Here is a 15,000-nt window from a genome sequence, read left to right on the forward strand (position 1 = left end):
TTATTTTAAACATTTTTTTAAAGGTTGGTGCTTATTCTATTGATCTCCTATGCTGAACAGCTAGGTTACAGGTTGACAACTGGTCGTAGGGAACAAACACATAAATACACACAACACATGTACATATATATGACGGGCTTCTTTCAGTATCTGTCTACCATATCCACAGAAAAAGCTTTGGTTGGCTTGGAGACATGGTAGAGGATACTTGCTCAAGGTGCCATGCAGTAGGGATGAACTCAAAACCATATGATTGTGAAGCAAACTTGGCATATTTTATTTGTTGAATCACTAGGCTACAGGACATAAAAACACACACACAGCATGCTTCTGTACAGATTCCCTTGTATCACAAGGCACTGGTTGAGCCAAGGCTAAAGTAGAAAATACTTGCTGAAAGTAACACACAATGGAACTGAACTGGAAACCATATAGTCACAAAGTCAAATTCCTAACCTTGCAACCATGCTTGTGCACATATTTTGTATACATGTATACAATGAGTTTTCAAATGTATATTGGTGTGCATATATTCCAGCTTCAATCTTTGTGCAACTATCTGTAATCATGCACACAATGGTTTCTTTCAGATCTTATCTATCAAATATGCTCTCAAGGCTTTGCTTGCCCCTGGGCTAAAGAAGATATTCTGGTCAAGGGATTGAACCTTAAACCACTTTGCAGCACTTCAGGCAAGTCTTTTACTATATCTTTTTGTTTTTTTTTTAAATTTCAGCCAATGGACTGTGGTCATTCTGGGGCCCCACCTTGAAGGATTTTAGTAAAACAAATCAACCCCAGTACTCATTATTTTTAAACCTGGTGCTAATTTTATTAGTCTTTGTTCCTGAAATGCTAAGTTATGGGCTCAGGGGCACAAACACAGACACACACTCTTGATGGATTTCTTTCAGTTTCCACCGACCAAATTCACACACTGGGCTTTGGTGGGCCCAGGGCTATATAGTAGCAGACACTTGTTCAAGGTCCCACACAATGGGACTGAACCTGGAACCATGTGGTTGGGAAGTACACATTCACACAGGCATACATGTGTGTGTGTGTGTGTGTAACTGATGTAGTAAGAAGAGACTTAACTGAAATTATATACAACCCCCTTTTCTATTTAGGTATCATCATGAGAACAAGGGCTTCACCATCACATGATTAAACTATCAACTACTACTAACTCAGGTGGATAGGAGAAGGCATTATTTTTATGTTTCTTTTTTTTTTTTGTCTGTCAAATCAGAAGCATACTAGAAGAGTGGCTATCAGCCCTTCCCTCTTTAATACTACATTTTTGTTTACACAAGGAAAAGGATCTGAGTTAAAGGGCCAAAGTTGACAGAAAGCAGAAGGTGGGGCTTAGAGAATTAGAGAGAGAGGGAGAGAAGGAGGATAGGTCAAGAGGTCATCAGGTCAAACCAGTCAGCATTGCCTTAAAGGCAAGCAATTTTCAAAATGTGCTTGCCAATTTTATATTATCAAAAAAAGAAAAAAAAAAAAAGAAAAATCTCTCTATCTCTCTCACTACACATCTTTGAATGACCACAGGTGTTCTGGATAAAATGTCCAGTATCAAGTGGTTTATCAAACATGCCTTGTCCAAACAGACTCATGAAGGAGTTAATATCCTAGAGCAAGCAGCTAATTAAATAAGGATAGACTCCAATACTCAACATTAGTAGTAGTACTGGTGGTGGTGGTGGTGGTGGTAGTAGTTTTGATAGTGTCTAATTTAAAATGAAGAGACTAGTTTTTATTTTAGTTGGTTTTAGAAAACACATTAATCTATGCCTATATGTAAGTGTGTGTGTGCTTGTTAGATTAAGTTCTATATGAGATATTGCATGCACCATGTAAAAAATATATTTTCGTTTCCATAAATTACATTACAATATGATATGTATATATACCACACATACACACAACAGTATTATCCATGTAATAACAATATATGTGTGTGTGTGTGCGTGTGCATGTGCACGCATTTTACTTGCTCACGTGTACAAGTTTGTGCACGTGCAAATTTCAACCTTCTGTTAATTAGTGACCATCTTTGAGAAATCTAGACAAGAATTTTTACTTCTCATGGTGTGAGTATGTGTGCACTCACAAATGCATCCTCTCTGCTTTTGCTGTGTCTTACTACACCAAATCTAACACACATTCTATGTTTTTCTGTTTACTACACAGCAGACCATTCCATACCTTTAATGTGTTTATTTTTTTTATTTCATTTATTTAGGTGCCGGTATGGCTGTGTGGACCTACCAAAGCCTTGTGAGTGGATTTGGAAGATGGAAGAATTGCATTGTGTATGTGTTGGAAGAATTGCATTGTGTATGTGTGTTTACATCCCCGTAACTTAACAGTTCAGCAAAAGGGAGCTGATAGAATAAGTATCAAGCTAAAAAAAAAAACAAAAGGAAAAAACCCCAGAAAAATAAGTGCTGGGATCAATTCATTCAGCTAAAAATTCTTTGAGGTAGTGCTATAGCATGGTCGCAGTTTAATGACTAGAACAAGGGAAACATAAAAGATAAAAGAAAGTATCACTGTGTGTAATATATATATATATATATATATATATATATATATATAGACTCTTTTACTCTTTTATTTGTTTCATAACAGCACTCACTATACCATTACCTTTTTGTATAGTGTATTTGGACTACATTGTTGAATGTGTTTCTATTTTTTAAACTGCTGAATGGGTCTTAATTCAAAGACTATATATGATATGGTTTGAGGGAGATTTAACTGTTACTCCTAGCTAGTTGAAAAATCACACAGAGGGTCTTTCATTGGCTCAAACACAATTAGTGTTTACTGGAAAGACAATAACAACATAAATTACAATAGAAGAAATGTTAGCATGTTCAAAATATTTTGGAGGGCTACATGGTGCAATATTGAAGAAAATGTCAAGAGATGAACCCATGTGAGAGCCTGTATGCAGTTCTTGGCTTATAAGTTTGTTCCATCAGAGCTGACTACAGTAACAATAAATGCTAACTGAAAACATATGTACTAAGTATTGATTTCTCCATTCTAGTTTATCAGTCTCTTTATCAATTGATAAATATATCATTTTTATATCCAAATTTCATGATGAAATTTACAGCATCTCCAAAATTGTCATGGTCTTAAAAATCTGGTTTGGTACTTAAGAAAACCAACCATCTTTGAGGTACAAAAGAGGTCATCCCTGATAAGATTAAAGAGTTCCCTTTACTCCATATATTCTCTGGATGTTCCTCTTCATACTTTGGCATGTTTTTTTTTAAGCTGGATGCCTTTTCTATGATAAGTTACAGTGTAGATTAGATTTTGTTGTTATTGCTGCTGAGATATTGGATAATGTAGACTGAAACAGACTGCCAAACATTGGGAAGGAATCTTTCACCATAGGCCAGCTAAATCAAACTTGACATGGGGCTAACAGACATCAATAATATCTTATGAAAGGCTACCTAAAAGCAGAGAATGTTTTGTTGTATCTATAATTTGAAAGTTATTTATACCTTGTTTTGGATCAAGAAGCTAGCTAACAGTCACAGTCAAATCAAAGTTAATTCCAGCATCAAGTATATTATGAAGATAAGCCATAGCTAGTCCACTGTGTTAGGAATGAACTGTTCTATCTAAATATGCTGCCTTCAATAAGATCTTACATGTATTAACTTGTGTTGATCCAAACCTCAAGATTATAGATAATGCAAAGAAAATGTTTTAGCTATTCATTCTAGAAAGGCTGAAAATCTAAAGGAGAGCCATTGTTACTCTACACACAGATTTCTATACCCAGGCTTAAAAAAAAAAAGAAAAAGAAAGGAAAAAGAAATAAATATAAACAAACAACTAAAAGTGAAAGCTTAAAAATGTACCACATACAAACAAAAACATAAAAATTCCTGTCATAGTTAAGGAGCCTGCAGCTACTAAATTCTGTTAAAATTGCTGAATGTGGTGTTAAAAACTCAACCACAAAGAAAGAAAAAAGCAACAAGTGTATTATAGTAGGCTATAGCTACCCCTTCTTGTTTCCTTTATCTCAATGATGAGTTGCTAGGGTCAACTACATAGGAGGTCTCTTTTAGCTGGTCAGCCTAGCCTTCTGGATAATAAGCTTTCTATATAAGATGTCTTTTGTCTAGTGAAGTGGTCCTGACACTCACCCAATACAGGTCATCTACTTACATTTTTTTTTTACTCAATTTTTACACAATTTCTCTAATTATTTCATAGTTTTTATTTGATTAATATTTGAATTTCTATATTATTATTTTTTAAATTTGATTTTCCAAGGAGGTTGGTAGTGAAGTTGACTAGAATCTAGTTAGGAAAATAATTGTATTTGGTTCAATAGAGACATTTTAGGAAGCTGATAGCACTACTACTACTACTAGCAGTAGTAGTAGTAGAATTTCACATGTATCCAACTCCCTAAAAACCATATTCATAAATAAATATTCTTTAGTATTTAAATTACAATTAGCACCCTTCCCAAAATCTTTGGGCTTCTTGCTATTGAATTATTCAAGCATTTACCCCTTTTGAGGCACAGGGTGTTTTGGTATGTGTACCCCCCCCCAAAAAAAACCCCATTTTATCTGTTCAGATACATCTACTGAAAGATGATCTCTGAGTAGCTATTACACTTCAAAACCAATCATTTGTTCCATCTGGCTGATGGATTGGCCTCAAAATCCTTTCACCTTGTATCACTTTTGGGCTAATGAATTGGCCTGGGTGTCCCAAGAGGGTTAATACTACAAAACATGAAAAAGATAGATATCTTAATCTTTGAGAGACAAATCCTACTTATATAACGGTATCATTATTTAAAACAAATCTGATTCATGTAAAGAATCTTTTTTCTAGCAAAGAAATGGCAAAATCCACACCTCAGTTCTGCTTTTTTTCTGTAAAAGTTGAACTCAAACTTCAGACTGTTCCCAGTCAATCAGACTGATCCCCCCACCCCCTTAACTGCTTGTCAATTTTGGAATATTCTCAATTCAGGAGATTATCGCCCCCTCTCTTCTCTCAAAGGGGAGATAATTTGGAGTTCCACGTGCAGTGGGGTCAAACCTGGAACTACATTTTTGCAATCTAATATTTTAACTGCATAACCATGCTTGCATGTCTTCATAAATTTGGAATTATAGAAAGGATTAAAAGGATTTCTTGTTTTTATTGTAGCAGCCAGCTTTACTCTAGCATATATTACAAATATCCTTCCAATTTATACTCCAGTACCTAATGATATATAGATCAGAACTAAATCAATACAATCGTTAAAAATATTTTCTACAATATTATTTTAAGTAACTCCATCTATAATTACTACATACACTGAGATCCTATGCTTGCTCCACCTACTAGAAATGGCAATCAAATTGCCCTTAAATCACACCATCTGTCTTAAATAAAAGATATGCTAGAAAAAAATAGTTCTTGATGCAATGTGCCTTGAAAAGACTGAATGGTTAAACTGGAATTCATTTTGCAAATTGGTTCACTCAATCAGAGCTAAATTTGAGTTAACTCTCTTGGGACACCAGGCCCATTTGATGAAACACAAGTGACACAAGCTGGAAAGGACTTTGAGGCCAATCTATCAGCCCAATGAAACGAATTGTGAATGATTGATTTTCAAGTGTAATAGTCAATCAGAGATTGACTTTCAGTACATTTTTTTTCTTTCACAGAAACATTTATGCTTATTATTTTAATTTATATGTACTGTGTTATTTTTGGTTTTCATATTGTGACAGATGTATTGTGCAGTTTACAAGCTTTCATAATATATATAGTTTTACATACTAATAAAGTAGTTTTAGGAACTTTATCCCTTGTTTCTACTTGAACCCACCAAGTTCAATCACAACAGAAAAAAAATTGGGTCTTTTTGGCTACACATACCAAAACACTGTGTCTCAAAAGGGTTAAACAGTAGTAAGAAATGTATTTTACAAAAGCTTTCACCTACAGGATGTTAGCTGGCAAATATACACTTTTCTTATTTCCCATTTTCGCTCAACTCAGGTCCAGTCCCTTAGGCAAACAGTGTGTGATATCCTTTCTAAACAGACTACAGTACACTTGCACTTCAGAACTGATTCTAATTTTACCAATTCCAGAGTAATTACAAGTAGTGAGTTAGATAACATAAAGCATGTTTTAGCCCCATGCTATGTACTGATTTCACACTTCATTATGACTAAATAATTTCCTAAAATGCTTCTTTAACAACCAAATAATATTCATGTTTTGCAATATTGATAATAATAAGAATTCTTTATGACATGTTTTAGCTATGTTTTTACTTACATATCCAATTACTAAATAATATGTACTCGGTCTGGCTTGTTTTTCATTAAGTTGTAGTCATGCACAAACTTCTGGAAATTGAAAATCCTACAGTCTTTGGTTTTAAAGAGTTTCTAATGCAAAATTTAAATTAGCATAAAAAATAAAGCAAGAAATTTTCACATTTGCCACATTCCTAGATGGCTCCCAAATGTGCACTTTATTCCTGCATGTGTCATAAACCCAACCTAAAGTGATATGACATCTGCTCTTCAACAAGTTCTTTGTTCAACCAAGTTAAATGTTTACAGAACTAACATCATACTATTTTCTAAGATTTCTTTGTCAAAACTATTTACCAAAGTGACAATTCAGTTTTCAAACCACCTTTGTACATTATGCATCTCATGATCTTCATCTCTATTTTTCTCACTTACAAATTATGTAGAAATAAGAGCTAATAGCATCAATGTCATAACTAGAGGATATGGGTTCTATTTTTCACATGGGACTCGCTTTTTTTTCTTTTCCTATGTTTCCAATTTCTCTCTTTCTCTCTCTATATATATGTATATGTATGTATGTATGTATGTATGTATGCATGTATGTATGTATGTGTATGTATATGTATATATATATATAAGATTCAGTCAAATAAGGTACTTAAGTTGATGCACCAAGCCAGTCCAGTATTATCTGCAAGGCGCAGCAAAATGAGGTGAATAAAAAGCAAATAGTAGTACTTTACTTTATCTTAAATATTTGTGACATCATATTTTGAAGAGCTTTTCCTTGCATTTCTAGAGGATATAACATGAATGTTTTCTTTAAAATGTTAAAAAAAAAAAAAAAAACTGTTTTAAATAGATTTTAGTTTGGCTAAGCTTGTAAGAGAAAAAGACTACAACAAAAGTAAATAATAAACAAAGATGTTCACAACTCTTCCTTTTCCTTGCCCAAACAGGGAAATGGGAGTCAGATATGAAGGAAAGAAGAAAGAAAAGTCAGTGAAGGAAAATATACTTCAGTATTTCAAAAACCAAAACTAGGACAAGGTGGATGAGTAGAGAACTCTAATGATTTATATCTAAAATATCTTGCGATTACTCCTTTTGATTAATGGTTACTTTACAAAGGCATGGAGCCTAAAATTATTATAAGGGAGAGAGAATTGAGAAGATTTGAATAGAAGTGAAGCAGGTGCAAATGGAAGTGATAGCAGGTCATGCAGTTCACTGAGAAGTTACAAGCACAGTTGCATTATGCAAGCGTTTCTTCCTTTGCAACTCTTCCTGTGAGAACCCAAAACAAAGAACATAATAATAAAAAAACAAAAGAGAATATCCTCCCTCTTCTCCTCCTCCTCATCATAATGTCCACTTTTCTAGACAGAATTTACTGAGGCATATTTTTTACAGCTGGATGCCCTCCCTGTTGCCAACCCTCTCCCGTTTCCAAGTAAGGCTATATTTCCTCATGACAGCAATGTTTAAGTGACCGACACTCATTTACAACTATCAAACAATTTTAAGACAAGGAGATACAGACACCACTATACACCCACTTATACATACATATACACACACACACACACACACACACACACATACATAGTCTCCTGTATATTATCATTGGTACTTTTAGCCAGCTATCAAATGCAATACTTAATTGTTCAGATCATGCATTTTTTCATAGCCTCAAGATTTCAATGATATGATAGCTTATTTTTAGAATGACATTGTAGGGTAGGTGCAAGAGGCTGGATCTGGTTATGTGTGTGCATACACACATGCACAAATGAACACAAGAGTTGTATTTCCCCTGTGTTGCCATATGCATACTAATTGTCACTGGTCATACAAACAATGTTGTTTGTAAGCAATCCTCTGTGAAAGAATGTCCAGATTATGTAATTAGTCAGAGTGGTAAGTAGTCCTCATCAGAAATATAGAATTGTACACCCAGATTATTTATTAGACTAGCAGAAATATTACCTTGATTGGAAACAGGTGAGGGTTGACAGCAGAAAGAGCATCAGGTTGTAGAAATATCTACTGCAACAAAGTAATCATGTGACCCGTGCAAGCACAGAAAAGTGATCATTAAAACTATGTTGATATGTGGGTGCATGTGTCTGTGCATGCATGCAAGTGTGTGATATGAAAGCAATTGTGTCTGAGTATACTGGAGTAAATTTCTTGTAGTGTAAGGTGAGCTTACTCACTAAACAGTAACATAACTCAAGGTAAACCCAACCATTTGTTAAAATAAGAACCACACTAAATGCCGAGGTCAATATAACTCACTAATACTCTTGAAACCAGTAATAAGAGAACGGTCAATTTTTTTTTTGTCAATAAACAAATTCAAAATTCATATTAAGTTAATACAATCATGTTTATTAATTCAATAAACAATGAAATCAAGCTCAATGTTCTGCATGGTAGTAGCCACAGGGCTGCTGTAGCAAAAGTCATTCTTCCATACAAGAAGGCATTTATTTAAATGGAATAGCCATATACTTACTCTCAATTTACCATAATTTCTCCTCAAACCAACAAACAGGAGAGGAAATTGCATTTGTAAGTACAAAAATAATACGCATTTAGAATTTAGATAATATTATACCATTCATATATATACATATATATATATACATATATATATATATATATTATACACACACATACAAGCATATTTATATATTACATTTAATTTACATCTTATGATTTTTATACACACATACATATGAGCAAAAACATTAGCTAACTCTAATTTAGTAGACTGGGTGAAAAATAGCAGCAGCAGTAGTATAGAAAAAAGCAAACATTAATAAAAAAAAAAAAAAACTGTCCAATAGAGATTTTAAAATGAAAGAAATACAAACAGGAAGTCATTAACACTAAATAAACAGCTCAGACATAAAAAATAATAATGATATGACTATAACTGCCCCTCCCCTCTTCATAAAAAAAAATACATCCATCAATTGGGTGGTGGCTATGTCTAAAGATACTAAAAATACTGACTTCTCCTATTGGCTCAAGGCCGTAAGAAATGGGTGTATAAAGACTGTATGTTTGGTAGTTATTTTATTCACTGTAAGGGAATGAAAGGTTGGTACCAGTAGGATTTGAAATCAGAATGTAGAAAGGACAAAGTCAACTCTTTAGTTACCGACCTGCCACAGACTGGCCCTGATTCTATGATATAACACAGTGGTTCTCATCCAGGGTCCATATAAGATTTTATTGTTAAAATTTATATGCAATAAATTGATGTTATTGCTACACTGTCCAACCCATGCCAGCATGGGAGGCGGACATTAAACGATGATGATAATGATGATGATGAATACACAAAATATAAAAAAAAAAAATTTCTTTACCACTCCTAATAATAATCAATTATGAAAATACGAAAGGATTTTTTGTATATAGAGTGAATGGCCATGGAGATCCATCCATAAGAATCAAAGGGGTCCAATAAGTAAAAAGTAGTTGAGAACCATTGAAAGGTGTTCAAAATTAAAACTTGCTGTCAGCATTACTTATTAGTTTAAGTCCCAAACATCATCTAGACTGTTGTATCTGGGGAGAGTCATTTTCTTTTTGTGCCTTATAATGTAACTAACACACTCACCAGTAAAATTTCCACTTATTTCTTATTTTTATTTTCCTAAAATTTTCATAGCGTCTTGCAACCTTTACCAGTGAGTGTGTTACATTATAAGGCACAAAAAGAAAATGACTCTCCCCAGACACAACAGAATATGTTTCAACACATGAACTCACATAAAGAATCTTGCAAACTAAATCCAAAAACAAAATATCATCTAGACTGCTTTACTGTGAAAAGCAGATATATATATCCACTCAAAATTTCATTACCCTTAATTGCAAAAAGCAGTTTTATATACCAATCTATCTTTTGTTCAGGAACATCATGCTTGAAACAGATTTCTGCTGAGATATGTGAAGTTTATCGAGGCAACACGACTTGCAGAAAATACCAGCTCTTTTCTTCTTTTTTTTTTTTTTTTTTTTTCCAGTAGATATTTAATATCATCACCAGAATAGCCATGAAATTTAATTTCACAGTGAAAGGGTTAATAATGACACAGTTACTTTATGAAATTCTCATTTATTTTCAATTTTAGTTGAAACAGAGGCAATGTGTGTTTCAATAGAAATATAGTCACAGATGGGTGAAATAGTATTAGGCACATCAATGCTGTATTTATGCTTCTGTTGTTTCTGTAAAACTAATTAGAAATAGCTACATAATATCTATCTTCTCTACTATGGTGAGTATGCTAAAGTCTAGGTTTTGCTGAGGAGGTCAAATAAGACAGAAGCAAGTTTGAAGCTGTCTCAATAACTTTCCATACTTATATAGTCTTTTTTCCTACTGCACAATTATTTTGAATTAGCTTTTTTTAGCACACAGACATAGATGTGTGGTTAAAAAGTTTGCTTCCCAGTCATTTTGTTTTAGGTTCAATTCAGTCTCACTGTTTGGTATCTTGGTTAAGTGTTTTTTATTTAAAACAATGGGCCAACCAAAACCTTGTGAGTGAAAAAAGTTTAGTGTGTGTACTTCTTTGCTGCGACCACGTGATTTTGTAAACAGTTACTAGCAGGTCAGTCATGTTCAGTCTCCGACTCTTCAATATGTTCGATCATGGGGAAATAATAGCTTGCTTGGAAACGGGTGACGGTCAGTGATACGAAGGGCATCCAGCTGTAGAAAATTTGCCTCAACACATTCAATCTGCTCCATGCAAGTATAGAACAACCCATGCCAGCATGAAAAACAGATGTATGATGATGATAATAGCCTTAACATTCTTGGAATAGATTTGACAGTATGTATACATAAAAGTTAGGCATTTTTTCTTTAATCACTAAATTCAATAAGAGCATCACCATTTAATGTCCACTTTTCCAGGCTTGCATGGGTCAAGTGGAATTTGTGGATGCAGATTTTCTATGGGCAGATACCCTTTCTGTTACAAACCCTCACTTGTTACCAAACAAAGTAACAGTCTCTCATAACTAGATATACTCTTCAAAGAAGATTGGAAACAAAGAACTTCACTGGTATGACAATGATGCTCATATACAACCACCATGTGTTGTCAAGACAAGAGTAAGCACATGCACACACATTCACAAGGTTTGGTCATCCTAAGACTATAGAAGATACTTGTCTATGGTGCTGTGCTGCAGGATTGAATCCAGGACTACATGTTTGGGAAGCAAGCTTCCTAGTCACACAGCCACATGATATTTATTTCAATCATGTAGAAAATTTTTAAGCATCAGCTGTCATTTAACCTCAAGTCATTAATGATCAAGTAAAGGTATGATCAGATCAAATACACTCCAGGTATGACCACACCATCTGTCTAGTTGTATTACATTATTAAAGTTTAATGCACTGTACTAGTTCTTTTAAAAATAATGGGGTATTATTTGAATTAGATTTGGTTGCTATTTCTAGCAGGTTGAGCAACTGTGTAGAGGTGTCCTGTTGAATAACATCAGTGATTCACTTAGCTGTTATAAATGTTATCAAATATCTTTAAAAAAACCACTTGTAACTGTCATATTTTCAACAGGCATCACCAGAACAAAAACCTGTTGCCTATTATTACATTGAAGCACATTCATTTACACGCTCATATATACACATTAAATATTAACTGACAGACACACATATATATATATAGGAATATATAAGCAAGAGCATGCATATGTATGTATTTGCACATAGACACACATGCTTATACACACTCATACAGATACTGCTAGAGGATCATATCCCAATTATAGCAGCTGCTCCCCAGCTGACAAGTTTTCTCCTGGAATCAGTTAAATCATTTCTCTCCGACTGGGTCCTATACAAATAAATATAAACAGGAGCACCGACAGCCACCTATTTACTAATATCTACTCCACAGTGCTATTTCTAAAGGCGCTTTCACGCTTTTCACCCCGGTTTATAAGTTCATATTTTCTACACTGTAACTAACTTGCCAATTTACTTAATTAGACGCCAATATCTTGTGCACCATAATTACAAAATGTTAGTGGAATTTAATACTTTAAAACTATTTTGCCAAGAGGCAGAAGCTGAAAGAAAAAGCAAAACAAACAAAACAAACAAACATTAATACTATGTAGAGAAGGAAAATAAAAATATTGTGCATATGTATGTATGTGTGTGAGAGAGTGTATAAAATTATTAAGAAAGCTCACCATATTAAAGCTATTATGTATACTCTTCTCAAATTCTTCAAGATCATTGTAGACAGAGCCACTTCCGCCACCAGCAGTGTCTGTAGTACCCTCCAGGTTGGTTAACTCCCTGTGTGTTTGAAGGCTCTCACTGGCATTTACAGCCATTTTGAGTAGTCCCTCCTAGATTGTGAGAATAGAAGAAAACGAAAGCACATTAAGAATAAAGCTTAATGGAAAGATTTTACATTTCAGTAAAGAAAAAACAAAAAACATGAAACAGAAGGAAAGAACTAGCAGCTATGGGAGAAGAGACAGCTGATAGGCTTCCAGGATATTTCTCACAGTTAATGCAATATTAATCCAGAATCATAACATAAATATTCTGTTATTATAAAAGAAAAATGCAACACAACATCAACATGAATATCATTATTATTTCAATGACTTCTCTTGTCATGCTGATAATGATTGGGATAGGTCTACAGGGCTCCACAAATTCTTTCATTCATCTTAATCATGTACCATCTTATCTGTAAGGCCCCAACATCAATGTCAAGAATAATATAACTACCAAGGAAAACTTGGTTTGTTTAACCAGATTTTCCTCTTCAACATGGCAAATTTATTCTAAGTTGATTTTTTTAATCTTATAATAATTCTGCTAGTTCATACATTACTCAGACAGTCTATAACACCTTCATGTAATTAGTTGAAGGGAGAGGCAAAGAGCAAGAGAAAAATGTTCATGGATGAGGATGAGGTAGAGGAAATGTAATTGTAATGCTTTTACGAGATTAGTTGAAGAGAAAGAGAGAACAAGAGGGAGAGAGAAAAAAGGATGAGGTGAAGAGGGAGAAAGAGAAAGGCAGAGAGAGAAAAAGGGGGAGAGAAAAGCATCCATGATGTGAGGCGGGGGAATGCAATATTTATTATGTGGTTAAAAAAGTTAGTTGAAGGTAGTGATATAGAGGAGAGTTAGAAATGCAACTTCAGCAGAGGGGTGATGTTCTGATGGTGAGGTTAAAGAAAGGCAGAGAGAGAAAGAGAGAGAGGGAGAGAGATGATGATGGTGGTGAATTGAAATGTGTATTGGCTCTGACTCATTGTCTTGGCTTATACCAGTGATGTGGTTTTCCAAGTATGCCATGTTGCATTAAATTTTTACCCTTGTGAAATTGTGACCTCTATATTTTACATCTAAAATAATTTTTTTTTAGTTTAAAATTTTTGTGTTTTAGATACAAAATTATGACCATGTAAATTTTAAAATATGATTTTTTTTTGTTAATGGGAAAAATGGAAAAATAAGAGTGAATATTTATTTCATTAGTGCCATGAGTGACTATCTTTGATACAGACACAACACAGGCTATACTTTCAGGTTTTTTGGATAAAGTTTTCAGAAATAACCCAATAGGTTTATCATCAATTCCGTGAAATATTCACAGGTTCCGCTAGTATTTATTATTTACCAAAGTAGACAATCTGTGGATTCTACTGTTTCAGCTATTTTCCAAAGTTTACATTTTAAATCCAACTTAAATTTAAAGCACTTTATACATTAGCTATCTAACCTCAATCATTTTTATATCACCTAGATAGATTTATACATCAATTTAAGCTAAAGTCAGGATCTTCTTGAGCTGATGTGAGTCTTTCTTGATGATACAAAAAATGGTCATTAACACCCATACTTTTGACACGAGATACAATAAAAAAAAAAAGAAGTCTTCACATAGTCACCAGACCTATAAGAAATAATTACCAAATTACATCCTTCCACATTACAAAAATACATAGTAAATGTATAACCCAAGATATATCTGAGCATAAAGATAGGATAGTCCACTGGAACCAGGTTGACTTGATGGAAGAGGTGGGGATGGGGGATTACAATGCATGAGATTAACAACTCTGCAACTTATAATCTTTGAAAATAATTCATCTCAGACAGCCATTTAATAAAATTTTAAATAAATTTTTTTTTATTTCATACATAAGCATGAATGTGCAACATTTTGGGGTCAGCTTATGTCTTGTGAGCGATGGAAACGTGTATGTATATGAATGCAGGCATATGTATTAATGTGTGTGTGTGTGTGTGTGCATATGTATATGATTGTTTACATTCTGTGCTGAGCTGATGTTTGTTGTCATAACCTGGTCAACAAATGTACTTTTGAGGATGAGTGGCATGAAAAACTCTCTAGCTTAAAAAAATGAGTGTTAGTGTCAGGGAGAGCATCCAGTTGTAAAAAAACAATGTTTGTCCAACCCATGCAGCATGGGAAAATGGACATAAACAAACAACTGAACATATATTTACTAACAAAGAAAACATTCTTTCAGATTTTAATTTTATTTACCCTAGAACAGAGTAAAAGACAGTGAAACTGAGTAAGATTTGAACTCAGAATATAAACTAATGAAA

The 15,000-nt window shown here is 33.8% G+C and overlaps 1 protein-coding gene across 4 annotated transcripts in view; it reads right to left on the bottom strand.

Annotated features, from left to right (window-relative positions):
• LOC115210541 (transcription factor mef2A) overlaps nucleotides 1-15,000 on the bottom strand; it is a 229,993-nt gene that overhangs the window by 62,494 nt on the left and 152,499 nt on the right. For all 4 annotated transcript variants that reach the window (XM_036502277.1, XM_036502275.1, XM_036502276.1 and 1 more), the window contains one exon: nucleotides 12,588-12,749. In XM_036502277.1, the coding sequence (XP_036358170.1) occupies nucleotides 12,588-12,749 (162 nt within the window). The remainder of the gene's footprint in view (nucleotides 1-12,587; nucleotides 12,750-15,000) is intronic.

This window comes from Octopus sinensis, linkage group LG4 (assembly GCF_006345805.1).
Source record: "Octopus sinensis linkage group LG4, ASM634580v1, whole genome shotgun sequence".
NCBI lineage: Eukaryota > Metazoa > Mollusca > Cephalopoda > Octopoda > Octopodidae > Octopus > Octopus sinensis.